Source organism: Aplidium turbinatum, chromosome 3 (assembly GCF_918807975.1).
Source record: "Aplidium turbinatum chromosome 3, kaAplTurb1.1, whole genome shotgun sequence".
In the NCBI taxonomy this organism is placed as follows: domain Eukaryota; kingdom Metazoa; phylum Chordata; class Ascidiacea; order Aplousobranchia; family Polyclinidae; genus Aplidium; species Aplidium turbinatum.
Genome location: NC_137474.1, coordinates 6511747 through 6538844, shown reverse-complemented (window position 1 = coordinate 6538844; position 27098 = coordinate 6511747). Strand labels below are relative to the sequence as shown.

The 27098-nt window shown below is 37.9% G+C and overlaps 1 protein-coding gene across 2 annotated transcripts; it reads left to right on the top strand.

Annotated features, from left to right (window-relative positions):
• The first annotated feature begins 1602 nt into the window (after positions 1–1602).
• LOC145765888 (uncharacterized) lies at positions 1603–26468 on the top strand. 2 transcript variants are annotated; one of them, XM_082577554.1, is made up of 4 exons: positions 1603–1790; positions 25211–25291; positions 25592–25702; positions 25942–26468. In XM_082577554.1, the coding sequence occupies exons 2-4, from the start codon at positions 25225–25227 to the stop codon at positions 26064–26066; spliced, it is 303 nt and encodes a 100-aa protein (XP_082433680.1). In that variant the 5' UTR covers positions 1603–1790; positions 25211–25224; the 3' UTR covers positions 26067–26468. The 2 variants fall into 2 exon arrangements, with proteins under 2 accessions (XP_082433680.1, XP_082433679.1); XM_082577553.1 differs by lacking the exon at positions 1603–1790 and adding an exon at positions 24034–24155.
• The last annotated feature ends 630 nt before the right edge of the window (positions 26469–27098 follow it).

Genomic DNA, 27098 nt, shown 5'->3' with positions numbered 1-27098 from the left:
AACCACTGCAACCACGGTATCAATTACGAGGGAAGTTTTGGCAACAGAAGATTTCACAAGTAAATAGTGACCGATATCAACTTAATCAGAATTTAATGCATAGACTTAATGTGAAAGTTCAGCTTACAGCTTAGGAATTTGTACTTCACAAGTGTATCTACATTTGTTAAGTAAACAAAGATTATGCTGCTAAAAACGAAACTCAGTCTATCAAGAATCTTCTTTCAGCGCTACTTTCAAACAATTTAATGATACCAAAACTTAACTAAAAAGCTAAAACCTCAATTGCTGAGGCAACAGGGATCAGTTGTCAGTAGATGTTACAGAAAATATATTTCGCACTTGTTAGTGCATCTTCAGTTCTGATAAAGGGCAGTTAAAACCTACAAGTAATGTTTTGAAATAACAATACAGTGACGCAATAATGTCAAAACATGAGCGTAAATATTGAAAATAATTGCTGAATGTAACCTAAACCAAGCGGTATCTTTTTCGTCCCGGACTCGTTAATGACGAAAAATAAAATGATTGATTGATTGAATGCATCAAATATACAAACGAGAATTGATAAAAGAGCGGTGAGCAAAGCTTGCAAATGCAGCGCCGTGGCAAACCACAGCCAAGAAAATAAACAAATTATATGCGAAAACACGGCGGTCAAAGGCAGTGACAAACAAACTAAGTAGAGCGACAACCAATTAAATGCGGCGTCATGGCAAACACAAAATGCAGCGTTGTAGAAAAAAAAGTAGGCAAAGAAGGCAGAGAATAATAAAGCAGTAAAATATTGAAAAATTACCAAATATGTTGAGGAGAGTCAAAAAATTAAACTTGTGGCAGAATTAATTTTTGGATATTTATTTTGGTATGTATTTTATGTATCTATTTATCTTCACAAGCATCTAGATTATCAATATTAGGTTGTTCAACAAATGTGACATTGTAGCATTGGGAAAGTTGTGATTCAGTTCTTAGATCATGAAATACAGAAAAATGTTTTAATAACGCGGCCCTGTCCTTATTAGAAGAAATATCGAAAGTGTTCCAAGTTGCACGATGGCCTGACCAGCGAACCGAAAATTTATTAATAGTTTGTCCAACATATTGTTCATGGCAAAGTAAACATGTAGCTACATAAATCCCATAATTGCTGCAATTCAGAACAAGACTAGGTCAGAAAACGAGGCAGACTCCGACTCAGCTCAGCAGCAGCCTAGAGCAGTTAGCTATAAAACTTAACTAACAAAGAAAATTCATTTGCGTTTTTAAATCAGGTTCAACTGCACTTGTCAATTTGGATAATTTTGAATGCAAACATATGGATTGGATTTGCTGTATGATGTAGCTTGTTTGTTTGTAATGGATTTGGATAAGACTTATCCGACCTTTTTATAATCTTGTTCAGTATTCCAAAAGATTGAAGTCAAGCAATATATTTCGTAATTCCATAATAAACTCGTATCCGTTGCTTTAAAATGTCTTTAGTCAAGTCAATACTTTCTTGTAACAAGGTTGCCATGCTGATAGGGGTTGTGATTGTTTTCACGTTACATTGAATTCAGTTTCACTAAGTTTTTGTATACTCTAGGTGTCATTGCCAGTGAAACCCTTGACCTGAAAGAAAAAGTCATCAATAATAACAACAACGACAATAATGATAACAATCCACAAATAGCTGGGGTGGACTTTCGCATTTTGGGAATCGTTGTTGGCTGTGTCCTGTTTGTCTGCATCACAATCATCATTGTCGTCATCTATATCTACCGCTCCAAACTACCACGAAGAAGAGAGTAAGTGCCAACAGCCTCAATGAAGGTTTACGAAAAATCTGTTTGGTGACTAATTCCAGTATTTTTTTTGCTTGATTGCTTGACTATTCACTGACGTAGCACGTTAGTTTAGCGTTCATATTTTAAGCGGATAAATAATGCACACGATGTCCGGCTGCAACTGTAGAGCATCATTAGTGCCTTATTCAAATAGAATCCAGTTTTAAGAAAAATACGAATATTGTCATATAAATGACGACCTTTTAGAGTACATGTTAATTGTATGAGTCCATGCATAAAAGTAAGACAAAGTCCAATTTGAAATTCTTCTGTTGCATTTTTCCAATTTGAAATTCTTCTGTTGTATATCGCGATTTCGGGTATTGAACCCTTTTTAGTACAACTTTATCAATAACATAGTACAGTAAAATTTACAGCAGTTTTATTGTCAGTCCGATTGACTTTACGTTGATATGGGTTGAAAGTAATCGCTCCTCTTTTTTTTAAGAATCTAGTTTTAACTTTATTTTCCTGCACTCATTCTTGCAGTTGTTGTTTAGTCCATTGCTCAGTAACAATGGATGTTTGTGACGTTATCATCATGCTCCACTGAACAGCACCGCTCTGATTGGTCAAACCATTGCTCAAAGGGGATTTTTTATGGTACCTTTTACAAAGTTGCTGTCCGGCTTGCTTCTGTTGCATTCCAAAAGAATCAGTTTGAAACTTTGTTTGAGCTCTTATTAAACCTATGTCTGCAAATTTGTGGCTGAAATGATCCGTCAAGTTGCTTTGCGGAAGCCACAAAAACGTGCAGAATAAAAGCTGCCCATAATAGCCTATAGCAGTGGTTCCCAATTCGTTTTTAAGGCTACCAATTAAAAAAAAAAATTCAGTTCGGTAAAATCTTGCGACCTAAGCAAATTGTCGTAGTAGCCTATTTTGAAAGCCATACAAGATTGCGTTGCAAACAAACAGCACTACAAAAGCAGTAACTTTTTTTTTAAATAATATGTTTATCAAATCACTAATGAGATAACTATGCTGGCTTGCTGTCAGTGAGTTTTTGAAATCGAGGCGTTATTTTGCTTAGGCATAGTGGCATGTCGGTTTTAACTTCCCGCTGGTTTCGCTGTTTTGTTTTCAATACACACATGACGCTAACTCAAGTCTCACAAAGCCAAGTTGTTGCAAATGGAATCTGTTTTTGAATCACTAATTGTGAAACTGTGGGAAACACTTTGTACATGGAAGCCCAAAAGTGGATGTTTGCAAAATCTTTGGGGTGTTTGTCTTTGAAGGACGCAAAAGAAATACGATTTGCTGCTTCTGTCGTTATGTCCAGTCCATAAACTGTTCTGCAACATGGATGGGAAGTTGAGGCAGATCTTTTCCAACAAATGGATCAATTATCCAATCATTTTGGCTATTAAGTGTTAGAGATTCTCCATAATAGGACTGTAGTGCACAAACTTTTTGGCAAACTGTTCCAGGTGTCCAATTATGGTTTTCTTAATATCAAGTTCCTTGCCCAGGGGCTCCGAGAGGGGGGAAGTCGGGCAACTTTTCCCCCTAGCATAACATTGTAAAGGAAAAACGAGTACTTTTTCGTTTTTTCACTTTTGAGGGGGGCCCATTTTTGCTACTAAAATAAATGTACCAACTTAAAAATGAACAAATTTTTGGGTGAAATTTATAGTTTCAACTATTTTTATCATACTGTATTGTACTGTAGATGCTACTTGATTTGTTTCTCATCAGGAACAAATCGTTGTCGTATTTAGGCAGGCTATGTTCAACTGCTTCAATATGTAAAATCTTCTGCTAGCCTATGCCCTACTGTAACCGGCCAGAAGGAAATTCTAAAGAAAGCTGTCCCGTTATGCAGCCTACTGTACTTGCAGCCTACAGTTTTAAATCTATGCCATTATGTGGATCACAGTCCTAAACGAAATTCACTCCACTAACTTCTTCATACAGCGAAAGGACTGTTCAATGGACAATCAGCTGATGAATTTAATGAAATTACAGGAAGATGTTAAAAAAATTAGAGAAAGCTGGAAAGAGTAGGCTACTCGCAAGCTAAATTTGTTGTGGGAACTATGAATTAAAAAGAAAAAGATTTTCTGGGGACGGTAGGCTATACGCTCCTTCAAACCGCTTCATCCGCTCAATCATACAAACGAAATTTATTCTATTGCAGGCTATGTTGGAAAAGATGCGCTAGCTAGTTGTTGATAGTCTAGTAACAGATATATCAAGAAACTCAAACACATCATCGATTAGTTTGAAGTTCTATGGAAACTTCATCGTATGTCTGATATGCAGTTGCAAGCATGTAGAACAAATTTAAAGAATAATGACATTTCGGATGAGTTGGTAGCCTACTTTAAAAAAAAAGCTACACAGAAAACTTGACCTGCAATCACCCATGATTTTTTCTCAAAGAAATCATTAATCGCAACTTTCGAAACATTTTTCCAAATATTTTTGTTGCGTTGAGGATCGTTTACGTAAACCGGTACCTCCAACGGTTGTGTGTTGAAAACGTGGTTTTAGCACACTCAAATTTGTAAAGAATATCTGTAAACCATGACTCAAAACCAATTGAACAGCCAGTAGCCCACATGTTGCACACCACATCAGACGTTACATTTGATGATGTAATCCACAAATTTGCATTGCTAACGGTCCGGAGTGGATTGCATGCTTTGTTGAGCTATTTTCATTGCCTGCAGCTTATTGTGTGCTCACAATTTTTTCTCCATCTAGGCTATACTAAAATTATTAGTTACAACAATTTCGATTCGAACCATGATTGGAACTAATACTGGCCTGGCACGCCGACTTGTCAAGGGAAGGAGACGTTATCACCGACCAAACAACGGCTTTTTCAGGATTTTACACAACAAACAGACAAGAATGGGTAACAGCTAACAGGATCATCAGCAAACACGCCCGCACTACTTAAACAATACATAGATGGGGTACTCTAGCAGCCCTGAATGCTCACACTGCAAATCCAACATTCAGGACGTCTATCAACTGGTCAAGGATTGCCCATCCAACACAATCAGTGGCGGATATGGAGCAGTAGCATTCACACTTGTGACGATATATAAACACTAGTTTAAGCGTCAAATGCACCACATATCCGATGTGCACACCATACGACTATATTGTAGGCAGTAGCGCATCCAGAAAATTTTTTAGGGGGGGACTAATTCAAAAATGCAGGCCGAGTGATTTGCGACAATAGTGACAGTGACAATAGGCCAATGCCCATCCTTTAGATTAATACAGTATGTATTTAAAAGCACTTACAATCCACCGGTTGCCGATACATCAGGATTCGTTCTCTCAATCAGACTAGAAGTTTGCTAAGTAAACCCCATGCTCAGGCGCGGATCTTGGAGTTTTTTTCGGGGGGTGCACAAAATTTAAAAATCAATTAAAAAGAAAGAAAAAGATTAAACAGATATGAACAATGATACTACGACATATACGATATGCTATAAAATAGACATTAAAACAGCTATTTTCATCAATTGTGAATGTTTAAAAAATAAATTTTGCTTGAATAAAAATTGCTGAGCATGCAAAGTAAACTTGAAATCTGGTTTAAAACCCTGTATACAGTGTCCATGACCAATTGGATATTTTTATGTTTGCAGGCTTATATGGTAATTGATTGAAATTATAATAAAGACTAAAAAAGGTAAAGGTGAGTCCCACACTTGAATCCAAGCATCGGGTGATGAGAAGATAATGGTTCTCATTATACTAAGCCTTCGGAACTAACGAGAGTAGGGTGGCCAGTTCCTTTCTCTCGACCGCCTTTAATTCAGCAACTACGCCCACCTAATTTATTACACCCTGGGTAGAGGTGAGCGGTGTTTTGTCAACAACCAGCATAAGCCGGGAGTCGAACCAGGATTGCATGATTGGAAAAACGAGCGCCTTACCCGCTGCGCCATCCCACCGCATTAATGAAGACATAATGAAGACTAAAAACTATAAAACAGCCATTCAAGATTTCAGATTGTTTCAACTGACGTCATTTGGTTCAACGTTGGTAGCTGAGTCAGCTCCAACAAATGTTGCTATTAAAATGTATTTGAAGTTGTATGAAAGAAAATAACGGAGTCTGATCGATGGATAATTTCAACCATAATAATAACAAAAAATATTCCCTCCCCCCCCCCGAGATAAGTTAAGTCCGCCGTGGGACTAAGATCAGCTGTTTAGAAGCATATCAAACCATTTGATACGGAAATATACAATTTCAACAATTCCTCACAAAATTTCGGGGGGACCCTTGCCCCCCCATAAATCCGCGCCTGGCCATGCTACTAGCACCATCAGCATCCTTATCCCTACGTCCATTCTTGCAATCTTCTATAGATCTCGATTTTTTCGTCATGTATGACAAAATAGAATTAGATTTCCGTTTGCCAACACAAATAAGTGCGAAAACAGTTTGAAACAAAACAATAATTTTGTAAAGAGTAAATTTGGACGTTTTTCCTACTTACAAAACATTCAAATTTAGTTCGTATTTTCAACTAAAGTCCCAGACGCCTTCGTCTCTCTGCTCAAATGTCGTATAGCCTACAGTTTTACAGGTCCGTGTGATTCGGCATTGACGTACGGTACATCGGTATTTCCACCAGACATTTGACCACGAGAGCATCTGAACTTTAGGGAGTTAAAGAAAGGTGCCATTAAAGACCATATCATGGAGTGTTTATTTTGCACTGGTCGAAAATTCTCTGCTGTCTCATTTAAAATTTTACGCAAAAGCAAATCCCAATTTGACACCAAAATTCACTGTTATGAAAGGAAGCACTATTAATCAAACGCTACATCTCAAATTTAAACAAACAATTATTTGCTGGAGGCGCGTCCATTCTCTTCAACATTTGCTTGATGTATCACGTTCCCTGTGGTGCAAATTTTTTTGTAGTTATTTATGTAGTCGCCTTTTCCTAATCTAATTTTACCTTCAAGAAGTTAAAGTTTATTGCATTTTTATAAATATTTTCAAATTTCTGATGAGGGTTTAGGCCTAAGTTAAACCGAGAACGTTCGACTGTTAAAACTATTTGTAAATATGTAAAATATATTGTTATAGTGCTCAGCCCTGTTGTATTGTTGTGTCTTATTCATATCTAACCCGTAAGCAAAAGGTATAAATGGGGAACACAGAAAAAAGTCATTTTTGGTGGTGGGTTTTGGGGGGGGGGGCTTGAGCCCCCTTAGCCCCATGCTGGGTGCGCTACTGATTGTAGGCCAGGGGTTCCCAACTTTTTTACGATCTGGTACCACTTGGACGCTCTGTACTGCCAAGCGTACCACTTCTTGCAAAATTGCAAAACAACTAATTTGATCCAATCATATTTTATTCAGAAGAATAATATTGGCCTACTAAATTAAATAACACTAAAGCACCACAAATAAATTTAACGAGATTTTTATTTACTGTCCACCAATTGGTCGATGCGCGGTGTAAATTTGCCAACAGCGCATCGAAAGTAATTTCCGGGCGCACCTAGTCGGTTTCGATTTTTTGACTTGATATTCATCTTGACTGAAAATCCCTGCTCACATTCTCACGTAAAAGGGAAAATCAGTAGCTGTAGAACAGCATGGGAAGCTAGCGTTGAATATAAAGAGGCCACACTGAGCCAGAATTTATTGGAGAACATTCCTTGTAACCGTTATTGAACATTTTATTCCGATCTATTTTTAGCTTACAACTAGTTTATTTCAGTTCAGTTTATTTACAGTTCAGTTTATTTTTTGTTTTGTTGGCGAAAAAGAAAGACACAAAAAGCAAAAACACAATAAACACAAATAATTCGCATAACAAGGATGGCAGCGAAAGACCAAAAGGTCACCAAAGTCAGCTGCCATCCAAACATTTAAACAAAAGACCCAAAATTAAGCACATTAACACATATATAATATATAGCACAATACCAGCACTTTACATAATACATTCACAATGGAATAACACAGGGCAACATAAAAAAACTGTGTAGAGAAATAAGCGGATGATGCCTTTCAGGAGTGATCATTGTACAAATTCTTTAATAAACATTTATATTTAAATTTAAAAACATTATAAGACTTTTCTTTTATTTCTTTTGGTACTTGATTCCATAGTTTCACTCCATTAAAACATAGCATCTTCTTACCAGAGTTTGACGTTGCAGAAGGCAAATATAAATCATTCTTTTGGTTCTGACGGGTTTTATGATGGTGATGATGATGATGGCGTATGAGAGATCTTTCCAGGCTAGATTGGAGGGCAGGAAATCTTCAGCCACTCAGCAGTTTCGTCGTCCAGGACCCTGAGACCATGCGCACCGTGTGGAGGCCGGTGGGTTAGGCAGTGGTGGATGACATGGTCTGCGGTCTGTTCTGTGGCACCACACTCGTATTCTGATGAAGGAGCCAGGCCCCATTTGTGCATGTCCGAACGAAAGCGGCCGACGCCAGTTCGCAGGCGGTTAAGCCTGACCCACGCAAGCCTTGCGAGGGACATCCCTGGTGGACGGGGATCGGCGTCGGGTATGAAGTCACGGAGCGTGGAGGTGTGATTATGCCACTCCGTGTTCCACATGTGGTTCGTCCAGTGTGCCGCACTTAAACCAAGTTCTTCTGCATTCTTAAGTAGTTGTTGTGCGGCAGGCACAAAGGGGCGTCTTGATTTCAGCCGCTGCTTTATAGGTGGTGGTCGCTTGAATGTTGCATGGAGAAGATGGTCGGGGTCCAGAGCGCGGCGAGCGAGAGAAATTGTGGCTCCTTTACGGCGTAGCTCAGCGGGTTGGATGCCTGCTAGGATGGGTAGGCAGTCCGTTGGAGCGGGACGCAGGCATTCAGTAACAGTACGCAGTGCGTCGTTGATGGCGGTATCAATCTGGTGGGTGTGAAAACTACGACACCAGACAGGCGCGCAGTACTCAGCGGTGGAATGAACAAGGGCTAGGGTAGCTGTACGAAGAGTTTTAGCACCAGCTCCCCAACCGGAACCCGCCAATCGCCTCAAAAGTGCGACGCGTGTAGATAGTTTTTTGCGCAGTGACTTCAAGTGCCGGCGGTACGTGAGTGACCTGTCCAGGGTTATGCCGAAGTATGTAGGTTCGGCACAGTAGGGCAGGCGTTCCCCATCAATGTTGATGTTTATCTCACGCTGTGCCTCCCGGTTGTTAAGGTGGAAGGCCGCCGACACTGTCTTTGCCTTGCTGAGCTGTAGCTTCCATTTCTGGAGGTATGCTGATAGTGTTTGCATGTCTTGGCTGAGGTTCCTCTCCACTGACTGCCAATTTCCTGCTGAGTGCAGGAGTGCCAGGTCGTCTGCGTAAGCATATTTCCTGGAGATGGTGGAGGGAAAGTCGTAGGTGTATATGTTGAACAGGAGAGGAGCCAAGACTGAGCCCTGTGGGACGCCGTTTTTAAGTCGGCGTAGTCTGCTTTGACGACCGCTACCAGTTGTGAGGGTAAAACTTCGGATTTGCACAAGTTCCATCATCATATGGACCATGTGTCTGTCAGGGAGCAGACGGGGTAACTTGCAGGTAAGGCCGCTGTGCCATACGGTATCATAGGCAGCCGTGAGATCAACAAACACGGCGCCAGCCTTTTTCTTAACCGAGAAGCTGTCCTCAAAGTCTTGGGTCATAAGTGTGACCTGATCTACGGTTGATCGTCCGTGTCGGAAACCAGCTTGTTCACGGGGGAGCTGCGGATCTATTATTGGTTCGACACGGGCGTAGATGAGTCTCTCGAGGATCTTGAAGGGGATGCAGAGCAGAGAGATTGGACGGTAGCTCTTCGGGTCCCCTGGGGGTTTCTTCGGCTTAGGAACTGCAACCACAATGAGACGCCGGCAAAAAATAGCGCTAGAAATTAGCGCTGACGCTGACGCCGTCAATTTCTTTAAGAGCTTACGCAGTACTTTACGCCGTAAAGTTTTTAGGCAATTCGCGCTGACGCTGACGCCGTCAATTTATTTGAATGACGCGTACAACACTGCTTTTTGCTTCTTCAAACTTTTTTATATAATGTTGATTTTTCAGTGATTGTTTCAAATGATTCAGCTTATTGCAATATGCTTTGTATTTCCTCTTTGCTGATTCATTTTTATTTTTTATCCAATATCTAAATAGTCTGTTTTTTGTTTTTTATAGATTTATGAATGCCTTTTGTTATCCATGGTTTGTTAGAGAGCTTAATTTCAGTTCTCGATATGTTTCTAAGTGGTGCATGTTTATCTAGTGTTACTAAAATCGCATAATAAAAGAGTGCATCAAGTTGTCTGCATCATCACAATCAGTATTTACTTCATTAAAATTAGACTCTAAATCGCACAAGAAGCTGTCGACAAAAGTTTTTTAAGCTTCGAATTTTTTTGGTGGGTGAATTACACACTACATTTTTATTTTGAACACATAAGAAAATAGGTAAATGATCAGAGATGTCATGTAAGCAAATGCCATAGGCATTTTGGTGACAAGTTATGTTTGTGTAGATGTGATCTAGTAGGCTTGGATTAGATTCTCCACAAAATCTAGTTGCACTTGTTATCAATGACTGGCAGCCTGCAGCTTCAAGGGCTTCTTTATAATTTAATACTGCAGGAGACTTTGCAGCCTTTAACAAGTCAATATTTATATCTCCACAAATTATGTATTTACATCGAGAGTTTTCTAATTTGTTTAAAGAATCAATTATTTTGTCTTTGAATGCAGAAAAAGCGGTGAATTTTTTTGCACAATTTCCACCCAAAGGTTTTCACAATTGAGTATATCAATCGAAAGGTCTTTTCGCTCATTAAATATATTGACTTGTTTTAAGTAAAGTGCAACACCACCAGCACTGCTACAAGAATCCTTATGTAGCATGACATAGCCTGGTAAGGAATAATTAAGGAACGAGATGGGACCAGTTTTTCTTTCTGAAATGGCAAGAATATCAGGAGAATGATTGACAAGTTGAATAAATTCTTCAATGTTTTCTTTGTTTTTCCCTAGACTTCTTGTATTAAAGTGAAACAAAGACAAACTACTGTTGAAACTTGTAACAGTTTCTTGCAATTGTTTATAGTTAAAATATTGTGTATTTGGTTCTGGTTTTAATTGGTTTGTTATATTTTTTGAGCATTTTGGTTGATTACACTGGTCTACAAATTTCAACTTTTTTTTTCAGGTTTGGGTTTTGACAACTGATTTTGGCTAACTTTGGGCCGCTGAATCTGAAAATGAACTCAGATTTTCTCTATCACATCAAGTTTTCTTTCTATCGTTGCCATTATTAATGAAATTGACCAATTTTTACCCTTTTTAGTGCAGTAAAATGTCAAATAAAATTATTTTCTGACAGCTATAAACTTTCAAACATAGAGATATTTTTACACTAAATTCATAAATTGGTTCAGATTTCCTTTAAAATAAAAAAAATTCCTGTTATGATAATAATCGTAATAGGACATAATGGAGATTGGTAGCGTTGAGTTTTTCCATGCTGGCTTGAACTCCATGTCTTGGCTTCTCAGGCGTTATCTGTGGGTCAGCTGCTATCTCTGTGCAGCAGGGTTACCAGATGTAAATTTGGCAAGGAGCCAACTGCACGTTCAAAAAGGGCCAAAAAAGAGCCAACTTTTTAAACAAGGGGCCCAATTTCGTTTATTGCAACAACATAGAAGGGCTTCTTCTAGAAATGGGATTACCACAGTATGATGCAGACGAATGGAGACTTTCATTGATAGCTCCAAACGAGGTTTGAAGTATGTTCTACTTCACAATGGTAACGTGTACGGTTCTATTCCGATAGGACGTTCGGTGACAATGAAAGAAGAGTATCAGGACATCAAAACCTTTCTTGAAAAGTTAAAGTACCATGAGCATTAGGGTGGCTCTTAAAATTGAGTTTTTGAATTTTGCTTGGGACACCCTTTCAAATGGTGAGGTTGTCAGAAAAAATAACTCTTGCAAATTTTTTTTTAATTTGAAGTTGATTTAGAGGTGGCCCTCCCCCCCTAAAGTTCTGTGCCCTCCCTCGAAATACCAAATCTGCGTAACTCGAAAACCACTTGAGCTAGAGATACAGTTATTGTGTTAAAAGATGCAGAAAACATGGTTTTCTATCTGCTCTCTGAACATTGAATGCATCTATCTTGAGTAGAAAAGCAGTTATTTAGAAAAAACGCATTTGACCAAATCTTGATTTTACAACCTTTTTTGTGACCACGCAACCGTCTACAAAATTTCTTTTTTTTTGTCTTAAATTTTGCACCTTAGAGGGAACACTGGTAACGATATTCATTTCAAAATGTAATTCTGGTCAGTATCATACTGGAAGAAGCGATATTATTGACAATATTTTACATATTGCCTTGCGTATCGTGACAGGATGTCTGCGACCTACACCATCGGACAATTTCCCTGTCCTTGCAGGCAACCAACCAGCTGAGTTTCGTCGCGAAGAAGCCATCCTGTCTCTTTCTCGCCGCACTACGAACCCCAACCACTTGCTCCACTCAAATCTCTACGAATCTGTGAGCGAGCAATCGAGCATCCTCGGCAACTGAAATCGAGACACCCATTTGTATGTGACGCACAACTCCTGATGAAAACCGCTGAAGACCAATCCATCAGCGCGGCTACCTGGGAGGACAGCAAATGGAGCTCAGAGTGAAAGAAGAACTCCTCAAGACTCTAAAGTTGTATCTCCGACACCAGCCCCCATCCAACCGGAATGGATAATTTGCCAAGGAAGGCCTGGGTGCGGCTCAACCGCCTGCGTACTGGGCTAGCCTACTGGAGTCAGACTATTCCGCTTCAACATGCACAAATGGGGGATGGCTCCATCCGCAATCTGTGAGTGTGGCAAAGAGGAACAAACCACAGACCACACCATCTGTAACTGCACCAAATGGTGTGCGTGGTCTGCTTGAACTGGATGACGAATCAATGGATCAATGGACGAATCAAAGGATTGCTGCTCAACACCTGCTCAAGCATCTAAACAGCATCGCCACTGCCCAAGAGTGGTAAAAGACAGAGCCCTTGACCCCTGGAGTAACAAAGAAGGTTTAAAGTTTAAACGAAGAAGAATAGACAATATTGTTCTTGTTGGAATTTGGAAACAGTTTCCTGTGTTCAGTAACAACTTGCAAAAGAAACTGAAGTTGGTACTCATCTTCAGTTAAGATTTTGTTAAAATCCTGGATTAGACTTAGAGCAACTCCTCTCTCTGCTCTGTCATTGACTACTGAAAGTCCCTTCGCCATGTGTAAAGCTTGAATAAATGCACCATCTTCAGTCCAATGAGCAGGATCCTTTGAAAGTATAATTATTGCTTCATTTTCACCCAACACCAACAGCTGAAGAAGCCATTTTGAATTAGAGGTGCAATACTGATCTAGACCCTTATTGCTAAGAAACGCATCTACTTTGATGCTTGGTCTCCTTGGTGGACGTTCTCCTGTTTCATCTAACATGGTTGCCACCATTAGCTTTTTACTTTCCACAGACAATCGAGAGTCAAACAAGGCTAGACCAACCATTTCTTCGGACAGATACCATAAATGCAGACCAAGCTTTTTGCATAAATCGCCTTCGCCATCCAACAAGTGCGATGCATAGCACCTGAAGCTTGAAAGCGGATTCCACGCTCAGGAGTTTCTCCAAGGAATATGATAAAAAACGGGCATTTTAGCTATGCATGAATGCATAAAAGTTTAGGAATACTTATTTCGTTTATTGCTTTACCAGTTTTACAGGTTAGTTTATGAACTTTGTTTATTGAATAGCTTGGGCCACAATACTTGTTTAGCACTGTTTTGTGCTAGAATACCGAAAACAGGTTTTTTCTAAATAACTGCTTTTCTACTCAAGATAGACGCAATCACTGTTCAGGAAGCAGATAGGAAATCATGCTTTCTGCATCTTTTGACACAAAAACCGTATCTCTAGCTCAAGCAGTTTTTGAGATATGCAGATTTGGTATTTTGGAGGAGGGCGCAAAACTTTAGGGGAGGAGGGCCACCTCTAAATCAATTTCAAATTCAAAAATTTTTTGCAGGAGTTATTTTTTCTGACAACCTCACCTTTTAAAAGGGTGTCCCACACAAAATTCATATTTTTTTCATTTTTTGCCAAATAAGAGCCACCCTAATGAGCATGGTTGGCTCATCTGTGTAGATTTAAAAATGGTAAACTTTTTGCTGGGGCAACAAAGTGGCTACACCAAATACCCATGTTTCCTATGCTACTGGAACAGCAGGGCCAAGGATCAGCACTGGAACAAAGAAGAGTGGCCTCCAAGGCTCACCTTGACACCTGGAAACAAAAATATCATACGTGATCAGTTAGTTGATATCAAAAGGATCCTCTTGCCTCCTCTTCACATCAAATTTGGTCTCATGAAACAATATGTAAAAGCTTTGGATCATGAAGGAGAGTGTTTTAAGTATATATAATATGTTATGCTTTTCTTGGTCTCAGTGAAGAGAAAAAAAGAGCTGGGATTTTCAATGGACCACAAATCAGGCAATTGTTAAAGGATGAAAATTTTGTAAAATCAATGTTGCCATTCGAGGCTAGAGCTTGGAATGCTTTCGGTGCTGTTGTGAGAAATTTTTTGGGAAACTGAAAAGCAGAAAATTATAAAGATCTTTTAAGGGAGCTACTGCTTAGTTTTGAAGATTTGGGATGCAGGATGAGCATCAAAGTTCACTATTTGAAAAGCCATGCGGATGAGTTTCCAGAAAACCTTGAGAAAGTTAGTGAAGAACAGGGTGAACGTTTCCACCAGGATATTAAAATTATGCAGGAACGTTATCAAGGTCGGTGGGATTGTCATGATGGCCGACTATTGTTGTAGTTTTAAAAGAGAAATTCCAGATGCTGCTCATAAAAGAAAGTCCCTCAAAAGAGCCTTTTTAAGCTGATAAGTGAAGAGTTCATATTTATGAAAGCTCTTTTTTTGACTGTTTCTGAACTCGCCCTGCCCAAGTCCCTTTGAGTCAATCTTTATTTTGGCACTTTGCTATTTCTGTGTGTGTCTTCAGAATTTCTGCACTCCATTGGAATGTCTATGTGCATATTGTGTGAACTGTAGGCTATAATTCAGAAAATACCTTGTCACTGTCCTATCGACATGTTCGTCAGCATAATGTAGCGTTTGATGTTATTACGGTTGCTCTTTTGCATGCCTATTTTTTATTCCAAGGCATGAAATTTTAATAAAGACAACGCAAATTTGTGTGAATATAATATAGAATGCTTGTTTGTTAATTAAAGCTAGATTATTGCAGGTAAAACAGTGTTTATTGCATCAGAATTCTTTGTTTTGACAACAGAGGGGGGGCAAAAATTGATTTTTTTCAAAAATTAGGGATATTTCATATCTCAAAAACGTGATGAGATAGAGAAAATCTGAGTTTATTTTCGGATTCAGCGCCCCAAAATTAGCTAAAATGGGTTGTCAAAACCCAAACCTGAAATTTTGTGTAGACCAGTGTTATCCTCAACATTTGATTCCAGGCAGTTGCTGTCGTGTGACACTTCACTTTACAATCAACATCAATGTTAATTAGGTTTAGCAAATCATTATCAAAAATTCTTTGAAATGGTAACCCATCCTGTAAACAACTTGCACAAAAAAAAGGTTGATTACTGTTCACAAGTATAGAAAATTGTTTAGAAGTTAAACCAATGCATTTTAAATGTAACCAATAATCACAAATATTACATTAGACAAATCTTTGCTTTGGTTTACATAGTTTGATACAAACTTTACAAGAATTTTTGGATGCCATAGTTATCAGAAAAGGAGATTTCAGGATAGAATCACCAATTTCAAAAAATTTATGAGTTCAAGTTATGCTTGAGTGGCTCATAGTTCAACAGTTTGAAATCAACATCAATTTTCATTTTAAACAAATCGTCAGGAGTTTCAATAACATACCATCTGCCTTCGCTTTCTTCAAAAACAATTATCTTTCCATTTTTTTGTATGACATTTGGAAAATCTTTCATCACAACAATTTTTAACATAATGGAATAATTTAGCACGCAATGGGGTTAAATCTTCTGTGATAAAAGAACTTGGGATCTTGTTAAGAACATTTCCTTGCTTCAGGTTTTTTTTTCTTGAACATAATTTCATTTCTGTTCTTGTATGACGCGAAACGTACAATATAATTGGTCTTGGTTTTTTTGAAATTTGTTTTTTCCTGCCCAAACGGTGTGCTCTTTGGATATCCTCCTTACAAAGGTTGATGCCCAATTCTTTACTAATTTTTATTATAACTTCCTCTCCATCATCACCTTCTTCATGCGGTTCTTCAACATTAAAAATTCTTAGGTTTTCTCTTCTCCCATACTGATCCAGTTTGTCAATTGTGAAAATGTATTTGTTGATTAGTTGTTTTAGAATGATGTTTTCTTCTTTGACCTCTTTTAACTCTTTTCTTGTCTCATCCAGTTGTTCCTTTATATATCCTACATCACTCACTACGCCCTGCAGAGAAGCTTTCAGTTCCTTCAATTCTTCTTTAATATCTTGTAGCAGTAGCACACTTTCATCTTTTTCTGATTTTTTCGCTCTTGCACCAGTCATTTTAAGTCTTTTAAATTAACAAAACAAAACTAACAACAAACTAATTTACTAGAAACCTTATTCAAATAGAATGAGCTTGATTACAAATAGAATGCTACAAAAGTATAAAAGCTATAGAAGTAGATGATATCTATCAAGAGCAATAATTTGACATAATTAACGCCCACTGTCCCGCGACCCGCAGCGTTGTTTGTAGCCCATGGCTTTTCAAAGCAACTGTGCTCCTTGTTGACAATTGACATGACATGTTCACCTCACGACCATCAGCACTCTTGATAACGCACCATGGCCGATCTTCATAGCAACTGTCTATAGCCTACTCTATTTGTTCAAATCTTGAAAATATCAGCTAAAGCTATACGGGGTAATAAGTTGTTTTTTTTTTGTTTTTTTTCTTATTTTTGTTTGTATCATTTTGTTTTTTAATTTCCTTTCTATCCTAAATTTTTCTGAAGGTGTTGCGACCGTGCCAAATTTCTTTCAACTCAATAACTTACTTCGGTCACGAACACGTTTTAACGTTCGCGTTTTGTAGCTTCTACCTTTTTCTAGACCTTTGCTATGTTGACGTGTATTGTTTTTGCTTTGATGGTCACAAATAAAAACAACTGAACTGAACTGTATTTTGAAGATCGTAATAATATGAAACAACAGGAATAGTTTCGTAACAATAAGAATAAGCTCGGAAATTTCTTTTTCTTGTAAACAAAACTAGATAAAAAAAATATAAAGTTAAGAAAAAAACGGAAGCTACCCGCGTACCACCTGAAACACCTTCGCATATCACTAGTGGTACACGTACCACAGGTTGGGAACCCTTGATGTAGGCCCACTACAAATTTTCTAGACAAAATAGTGAGAAACAATGGCAATTTTGCTGCAAGTGTAGTCGAGTGATTTTGGTTGATTTTCATATTGAAAGAAGTTTTTTTCATAACGATTCGTAAAACTCCATAACTTCAAAAAATTCAATTTCACGCTGAGGAAAGTAGGCCAAGTTCAGCATAAGAGATATGATGCAACGCATGATACAAATTCGTTGCTTTTATTTTTGCTGGAAATTGTTTTTGTTTGGCCCATTTTTCGTATTGTTTCCCGACCAGTTCAAATTTCTCTCGGGAGCCTTGTCCTTGCCACAAATATATTGCGTTAGCTGAGGAAATATATCGCACTCATCTCTGGTGACATAACTTTTCCAGAATATGAGTTTTTTTGTAGTAAGCAGAAACTTTTGCGGCGCGATCAATCACCGTAAAACCGTTGCCTTGCACAGATACATTTAGAGAATTCAGAAAGTGAAATATATCGGCAAGGTAAGCAACTTTTGAGTTGAAATCTTCTTGCAAAAATTCTCGGCTAATCTCACAAGTTTTGTTGCCTCAGGAAGATAGCAATCTCCTCCCTCAAATTACAAACTATAGCTTCAGGACACGACCTCGTGACAACTATCGCACTTCTGTTTGCAGCAGCAATGCTTGATAATAATCAGAATCCATGTCAGTCAATGCACAAAGACGAAAACAAACCCCGATTTAGTGGACTTGCTTTGATGAAGTTTACACACTTCACAACATCATTCAACACTTTGTGGCGCTCTTGAGACAGCTTTTTTTGCAACAAAGGCCTCTCTGTGGAGAAAGCAATGAGTCCATACAGCACTTGGGGCTTTGTTTTTGATGCGTTTTACCACATCAGACTATGTGTGGCCCAACGTGTGGAAAATTTTGTCATGCTTTGACCTATATAGTGTTTGTGACATATAGTGCACGTTGCAATGTATATCCAGTAATTTTGGAAAGTTAATTAACGTTTGAGACTGAAATTTTTGTTGGGTTTACATTTAATAATAATATTGACAATAATAAAAACGAAAACTGTTAAAACTTCTTGCACTACGATCATGCTACAAAACTTTCCGATGTCTCGACATGAAATGCTTCATGACTTGTGTTTATATTTTCCAGTTTTGTGATCGATCTCTTCACGTTTTAAAATTTTTTTATTGTTATTTTTTCGCCCAAGATACAATACCCCCGAAAAACAAGCAAACCAAAAAAATAATCAGGCGACCCAACTTTGGGTCGCGACCCACTGGCCTATAGAATAGAATAATAGATCATAAGTTTAAGAAACTAAGAAGTATAGAATTTGGGTAGAGAGGTAACTCTTTTAAACCATAAACAGACATAACTCAGCAACAACACTACATTTAACATTATAAAAACAAAAAACAAAAAGCGAACGTTTTCGGCTAGTCATATAGCCCTTTTCAAGCCTATAAGAAAATACATTATTAAAAGAAATGCTAAAGAATCATATAGTATCACAGCAAAAATATGGTCAAAGCTAAACATTTGAGAAACTGCCTCGCTCACACAAAATGATAACTGAAAATTACACAGCACAACGGGTCAAGTATTTCAGAGGTAAAATTAATTGATTGTTCAGACAAGGACTCAGGCAGATTACGCAAGAAAGACAGAAGCACAAGAGATAGTGGCACAAAACAAAGTAAATGCGAGAAACACAAGACGTGATAATTCAATCAAAAAACTGCTAAAAGGTAAGAAGCTCCGCAAGCAAATAATTGCCTGTTGAGCCCTGGGTTTAAAGATTTGATGATCAATGCCTCGTGAATCTTGGTGTCGAATTCGGACAAACACTTACGAACAATTTTGAAAGACTGCAAAGACGGTTTATTGTTAGAGCACGATTGGCAGTTTCTAATATGGTCTTTAATTGCACTGTTTTTATTAAAATTAGCTAAATTCAAATGCTCTCCCACTCTCGTCACCAAATGTCGTGTGGTCATACCAACGTATGACGATCTCGCATCATGCGAGCAAGTGAACTTATACACGACGTTAGAACATAAGCGGATTTAGCTGAATTTAGCTAATTTTAATAAAAACAGTGCAATTAAAGACCATATTAGAAACTGCCAATCGTGCTCTAACAATAAACCGTCTTTGCAGTCTTTCAAAATTGTTCGTAAGTGTTTGTCCGAATTCGACACCAAGATTCACGAGGCATTGATCATCAAATCTTTAAACCCAGGGCTCAACAGGCAATTATTTGCTTGCGGAGCTTCTTACCTTTTAGCAGTTTTTTGATTGAATTATCACGTCTTGTGTTTCTCGCATTTACTTTGTTTTGTGCCACTATCTCTTGTGCTTCTGTCTTTCTTGCGTAATCTGCCTGAGTCCTTGTCTGAACAATCAATTAATTTTACCTCTGAAATACTTGACCCGTTGTGCTGTGTAATTTTCAGTTATCATTTTGTGTGAGCGAGGCAATTTCTCAAATGTTTAGCTTTGACCATATTTTTGCTGTGATACTATATGATTCTTTAGCATTTCTTTTAATAATGTATTTTCTTATAGGCTTGAAAAGGGCTATATGACTAGCCGAAAACGTTCGCTTTTTGTTTTTTGTTTTTATAATGTTAAATGTAGTGTTGTTGCTGAGTTATGTCTGTTTATGGTTTATAAGAAGTATAGTGCTTACAAAGTCATTGCTCCACGTAAGCTAATAGTTTATAGATTAGATTTTCAAATACTTCTAAAAACTTAGCACTTATGGTTTTTTTTAAACTCAGAATAATTCAAGTAGCTAGGGGACAAAGGTGATAAAGATTCCCCACTGTAGTGCAAAATTTTGTAAATTTTGTTTACCAGCAGCTATTGAATTGCAGTCTAAGACAACTACGTTTTGAGAAAAAATGGCAAAAAATCCGATAAATTGCCATGTTACTAGTTTTTTTCCTCAATAGCTCCAACGATAAACACTAAACGCTTTGGCAAAAATCTTTAGCTTCAAAATACGTGACTATAGTGACAAATCAATTTGTTGGTTTATGTACAGTAGCCTATAGTAGAAAATTTTGACGACAGCTCTTCATTTAGCAAAATCTTGTTTTGACGTTAGCTGCAAGCAAAAAATGTACAGGCATTCTGACAACAGGTCCCGCTTCAGCAGATCGAAGTATTCAGGAGGTTGAAAAAGTGTTAGAATTGAACTATACAGAATAGGTTTTCTCAAAATTAAATACTCTTATCGGTTTACAATAGCAAAAATGTAGCTTTGTCAGTAGAAAAAATGGTGATTACAATTGGACAATAGATTGGTTGTAGGCCTGAGATATTGAAACTTGTTTAATTAAATTGGTAAAATGTAATTCGCAAAGTGCTTAATATTTTATTCAGCATCCTGTTGAACAAAGATATCCCTTTCTGAGAAAACAAGGACATTTTAAAATTGTTTAACATAAGAATGCGTTTACATACATTTGATTTATTTGACCTTGTCTGGCTAATTGAATTCGAAATTGGATAAGGTTTTTCGTTAAAGATCAGATACCTTAAAAAAGTTGTTTTAACATAAACGAGAAACTATTTGTCATTTCTGGTGGTCTTGTGGCAGCTTACCATGAAAAAAATCAGAAAGCTTTAAAGCTGACTTTAAAATCACAAACTACAAAAAAGAAATTCAATTATTTAGCACTTGAAAGTTATTATGACTTTGCTCTGAGCTGAGTCCACACATAATACAAATGTATTATTATTGTTTCTTTAATTGAAATGAGAATGTGAGATATTTCCATTATGCAAGATAAACTTAGTTAATCGGGAATTTTTGAATCCAGCAGGCTGTAAGATGGGATATTCTTCTTTAGCTGAACTGTAAAATATCGCAACTCCGCAATTAGCTTTTTACTTAACCTACCAAGCTGGGTTGGTGGGTTAAATAATTCTAATATCAGTAAAGATAAAAAAAAGAAAAATTAGTCAGTTAATAAAAAAATCAAAGTAGCAAATAAGGTAGAAAAGTTACAAAAGCTGAAAGCCAGAAGTAACAGAAGTAGTCACTTCTGTTACTTAAAAAGCCAGAAAAAAACAGAAGTAGTCTTTTCTTGTAGTTGCTTGTTTAGATGCTGCTTAATCCTTCCATTACAATTTACAACACTAGAAAATCATACTGCAGACCTCTCTATAGTGATTAGCCTCTATACCTCTCAATACTGATTAGCGATTGTGATTTCCCGTCTTGTTGTTTTTCTGTGCTTAATTCAAGTAATTCTATTCGGTTAGTTTATATAATCTGGCAGTAGCCTACCAGGAGACAATATTTAATTGTGGCTGCCTTAGAAATACATTTTGTATCTTACATAAATAAGACAATATAAGAAGTGATTTTCGACTTGCCATGACCGACTTCGACGACTTTAGACCAGTGGTTCCCAACCTTTTTTGGCTGTTACCCTAATCTCCACCCTGAAGTGAGCCAATTACCCCCACGATCAATTTTCAAAAACAAAAATGTTTATTGCTATTTATTTCAAAGGGCTAACTATGACAATCAAAATGCAATACAATACTGAATACAAGATAACAATGCGTGGTAAACATTCAATGCGAAGGTCAGGCCTGGAGTTCAGGCGCCAGCTTTGTGATCCTGGGCTTTGTGGTAGGCTACTGAGGACAATTCTTGTGTCGCTTTCGACATCCTGGCGATTGCGCTTCTTTGTCTTCCTTCCCAAGACAGTTAAAAATCCTTGATCACAGCGATACGTTGTTGAAAAAGATGTCAGGATATTTAATGCCCGTGTCGCTAATGTTGGTGCGTCCTGAAGTCTGCTAAACCAGAAGGTTTCTAAGCCTTTCCCATTGAAATCAAGTTTCAACGCTTTGTTCATTCGGAGAGTGATAAATTCTTCTTTGGCCGAAAAGTCATCATTCACCTGGCTGTCATCACATGTGAAGGGCTCAGTGCACCATTGAAAACTAGCCGTGTTCAAATTCGGAAAGTAGTTGTCCATCTTTTTGGCTAGCTGGCCTAAGTGGTCAGCTATGTCCTTCTTCAACGCCGCTGTCAACTCAAGTCCATTGCCTCCGAGATACATGTCAAACGTCTAAAACTGTGCTTCTTCCAACTCGCTTGTTCCACAATTTAACCTTTGCGATAAATGCTGCTCCGGCTACTTTGGTGTCGATCACAGTTACATTCTTGCCTTGAATTAAAAGATTGCCTTTGTTCGATTCACCAAAGATATCAGCCAGGTAGCACAGCTGGGAAATCCACTGTTGGTTAGAGAAGTATTCAGTTAAGTCGGACTTCTTTTCTATCAGAAAAACATGGACAGCCTCACGAAGTTCGACCAGGCGGGTTATCCTTTGCCATGAGACAGCCATCGTACTTCTGTGTGGTACAGTAATACTTCGTATATTTCTCCCATCTTCTTGCACAGTTCCTTGTAAAGACGACTGTTCCATTCCTTCGCTTTTATAATGTTTACAACCTCCGGTCTCGTTACCCGCCGAAAACAGGCAAATTACCCCCAGGGGGTAATTTACCCCCAGGTTGGGAAACACTGACTTAGACAGTGCTCTGGAAGGTTCATCAATGTCTACAACACTACAACTATTCCATTTAGTCCTCGCCCCCTCCCTGGTAGACCTTTAAGGCCTCCTCCTCGACGAGTAAACGTCACGGTGATTGGAGCAGTCATCGGATCAGTTGCGTTCGTGTGCATAGCTCTTGTCGTCGTGGCAATATTGTTGATAAGGCGGAAGCACGACACGTAAGCAAGACTTAGATGGTTTAACAACAATGGGAAAAGTTTTCAGTCTTCTTTTAAAGTCACCTTTTTTCTTACTAACGTTGAATAGGATCCTATAGATTACAAATAAACTGAAGTTTTAAAAGTTTTGTGAAATTTAGTTTCGGGAGAGAGTTTGCTTTTTTATACCAAAGACAGGCAAGACACAACAATACCACAGGGTTGAGCATTACAACAGTATATATTTGACATATTTACAAAATAGTTTAACATTCAAACGTTTTCGGCTTAACTTAAGCTCTCATCAGGAATCTGCAAATATTTATAAAATACAATAAATTTCAACTTCTTGAAAATAACTACCGTAACTAACTCACTGAACAACTAACTATAAGCATCAAGAAACACGCAACGATTAAAAGCAATAGTGTGGAAAACACACAGACAGACGGAAAACAACTTACATTAGGAAAAGGCAACTGCATGACTAAGTTACAAAAGAATTTGCACCACGGGGTACGTGATACAACTATAGTAAATGTTGAGGAGAATGGAGGCGCCTCCAGCAAATAATTGTTTGTTTAAATTAAGGTTGTAGCGTTTGATTAACAGCGCTTCCTGAATTTTAGTGTCAAATTGATATTTGACTTTACGTAAAATTTTAAATGAGTTAGTAGAGAATTTTCGATCTGTGCAAAAAGAACAATCCATGATATGGTCTTTGATGGCACTTTTCTTTAAGTCTCTAAAGTTCAGATGCCCCCGTACTCTCGTGGTCAAATGTCTGGTGGACATACCGATGTACGTCAATGCCGAATCACACGGACATGTAAAACTGTATACGACATTTGAGCAGAGAGACGAAGGCGTCTGGGACTTTAGTTGAAAATACGAACTAATTTTAAATGTTTTATAAATAGGAAATTTGTTTTCTAACGATTGTAATTGCACGGCATCATTTATCCAGCAAGAGCCGAATCAAATATCGACAATGGTCTGCTAGTTTTTGCTTGAAGACAAGTGCCATCATCTGAAAGGCTAAAATTTTGAAAATGTCCCATCTTGCAGAAAAAAGAAGCAAAGAGTAATCACTTCTTCGAACCAATGTTCTGGAGTTTACGAAACAGTCGGACCAGCACTCCCTCCCCCGAGGTCACCCTCTAAAAAGATGTCAACTCTAAACAAATTCCACCAAAGTAAAAATAACCTTCTTGTCTCTATTGCTAAGTTGTAACCATTGGAGTGGTGGCTGTATTGGGAAGTCATGATCGTTGCTGTGGTGTAATTATAAATGCAGCTCACTTTTAGACAATTGACTGGTTGGTTTAAAATCTTTATCCTCGGACTGACAAAGCTTTGATAGGTTATTCCTGGAAGTTTTGGATACTTGTAGAGGCTCTTGACACAGGGCCGGTTACCGAGATTGGCAGAGTGAAGTTTTCCGATTGTTGAAGTCTTGTTGCTGGGAAATTATTCCATTTACTAGGTGCCGCTGAATGGAAAGCAGTCCTGGAATGAGTTGCTCAAGCGCACACCCCGAGAGTCGAACCAGCGCCGCGTGATCTTGAGCCAGGCGCGTAACCACTGAGCTAACGGGACAGACTAAATATTTTTCATGAACCTGAAAATTGATTGCAGTTGTCGTCAAATAGGCCTGACGTAGTTATTTGTAGTCAAGTTAGACAAATGGTTTTTATCAAAATTAATCGAGTTTGTAAACTCGAATTTGATAGGTTTTTCTTCGCACACAACTTTAAGTTTAGGTTTAGGGTTTTCAACTTGATTTTGAAATTGCACCCTGGTTCAACACTAGCTGTTGCGTTGATATGTTGACGAAGACCCTTGTTTAAATTCAACAGATGTGAATGTAATAATAATGTTCTGGTTTATTTATTGTCGCTCTACAACTGCGAAGATCTTTTAGCGACGGGGCTCATTTTTAATATTTACATCATATTTAGGATATCATCACATTATTACTCGACAACCTCACTGCGTTATATAAGAAAGAACACAATCAGTACCGTTTTGTAATGTCTTTGGTATGACCCGCGGCCAGTTGTAGGGCGACAACAACTAAAAACCAAACACGACCAATAAAGATTTTGTTTTTTATCATGGTGTTTCAAAAGCAAAAAACATTTTAGTAATGAAACAACACAACCACTTACTTTAAAAAAATCTCTTAAATTAAACGACTTTTCATTTCTATTTGTTTATTGAATCTTTTTGTATGTGCATTGAATTATAGTTCGGGAAACAGGAATGGACCAAGATTACATCGTACCAGAAACAATTCCGACAATCCCACGACAAACTTCGAAACGAAACGGTAAATACAACATTTTTTAAAAATCAGTTTTATTGTCCTCGTTATTGGGCGTCTAGTTAAAGCAGATTTGATCAGCTAATTTGAGCTATACTTTGTGAAAACGATTAAGCTTTAAATAAAATAACTAGCCTATATCACATGCAATGGCTATAGCCTACCAAGTATTGAATTAAAAAAAGAATGTTTATTTAAACATCAAAATAGTTTTTAACATCACGATAAGATTCCTTTGGCTTTTTATGTGGTGTACAACGTTGAAGTAATAAAAGTACAATACATAGGCTGCGCATTTTGTTGAAGGTTCGAAACCCACTTTAACGATGGAAGCTCAAGTCACCGACTTGCCTCCAGAAGAAGCGCTGCAGGGTTCGGTTATAAACGAAACGTTGACGAAATCAGCAGATGACACAGGTGAAATTTTGAAAAAAATATTGGAGAGTGAGATAGTAGCTTTTGGAATTGTATTTTTTTGTAAAACAGCCTAAATTGTACAAAGAGCAATTGATATGTGCGACAGACATTCAGACCCATTCAAAATGATCGTGGTGTTTCATTTTCATCAAGTTTAAGACAAACTTTCTTATAACAATTCTAAAGCCAGCGACTTTTTCATGTTATTCTGTTTTCTCAAAGTATACTGTTGTTTTCAGAAAGTAGTACTCAGAGGAGTGCAGACAAAAAAGAAGAAAACGCTTATCTAGTTCCACTCCCAAGAGAGCCTGGAGTGCTACCAACTGATGAGAACAACTACTTGGTTCTGGATGGTGGATTTTGAAAATCTTACCTGAGACACTCTGCATTTTATTGACATGTTTTATATAGAACCTAATATAACAAAAACAGCAGAAAGAAATAATCGGAGAGTACAAACTACGGTGGATTACTTCCTTAGGTGCAATGTTTAGACGATTAATAATGCGTAAAAGAGCCACTTGATATTTCAATACTTCCTGTTAGTCTACGTAATAATCTCAGCGCTAGACAGGACGACAAAGAAGAACACAAAATGACCAAATACGGCCTGCAAGTCAGCTGCCGTCATTTGGAATTATGATAACTTTAGATTAATGTGTTAAAAGAAAGTCCCACGACAGCAGTTAAACCAACACAAACTGTCAAAAGTACTGGTATACATCGGTTTTATTTGTCAACTAAAAGATTTGTGTGAATATTTCAATTCTACGCACAATACAAATAAATAAACCTATCAGGTAGGAGAATTGCAAAATTTATAGTTAGTTTTTCTGGCAAGAAATGTTTACCACACTGTTAAATGTCCCAAATTTGACAGGAAACCTCCAAAGCTGTCAATTAGTAAGTAAGCAGCGGATATTCGTCTGCCACTTCATTTCCAGTTTAATCCAGTTAAAGGGGGATGTTGTTGCGTCACATTGACAAACTTAAAAAAACCGGCGTGATCTGACTTCTTCGAATTGACTTTGTCAGCTTTTCCAAGGCGCAAATCTGTCACCTCACGATGATTACTATTTATCACTTTCATGCAGCGATGTGTAAAGTATAGCGTTGACAGGGGCGTCCAGGAGGTACTTTTAGAAACGGGCCTGGGATGATTTTAGGGGCCCGTAACCTTTCCAAGGGGCCAGAGAACTTGAATATGCCAACACGTATTCATGGGATGTAGTGTGTTTTTCTTAAAAATGTCTTGATTTGATAAAGCTTTGGTAGAGAGTTTGCTTTGTTGAACCATAGAGAAATAAAACATATTAACTTTAGCGGGTTTAGCATACTTTATTTCACACAAAATATAACATAATTAAATAAAATAAACTCAAACGTTTTCGACACG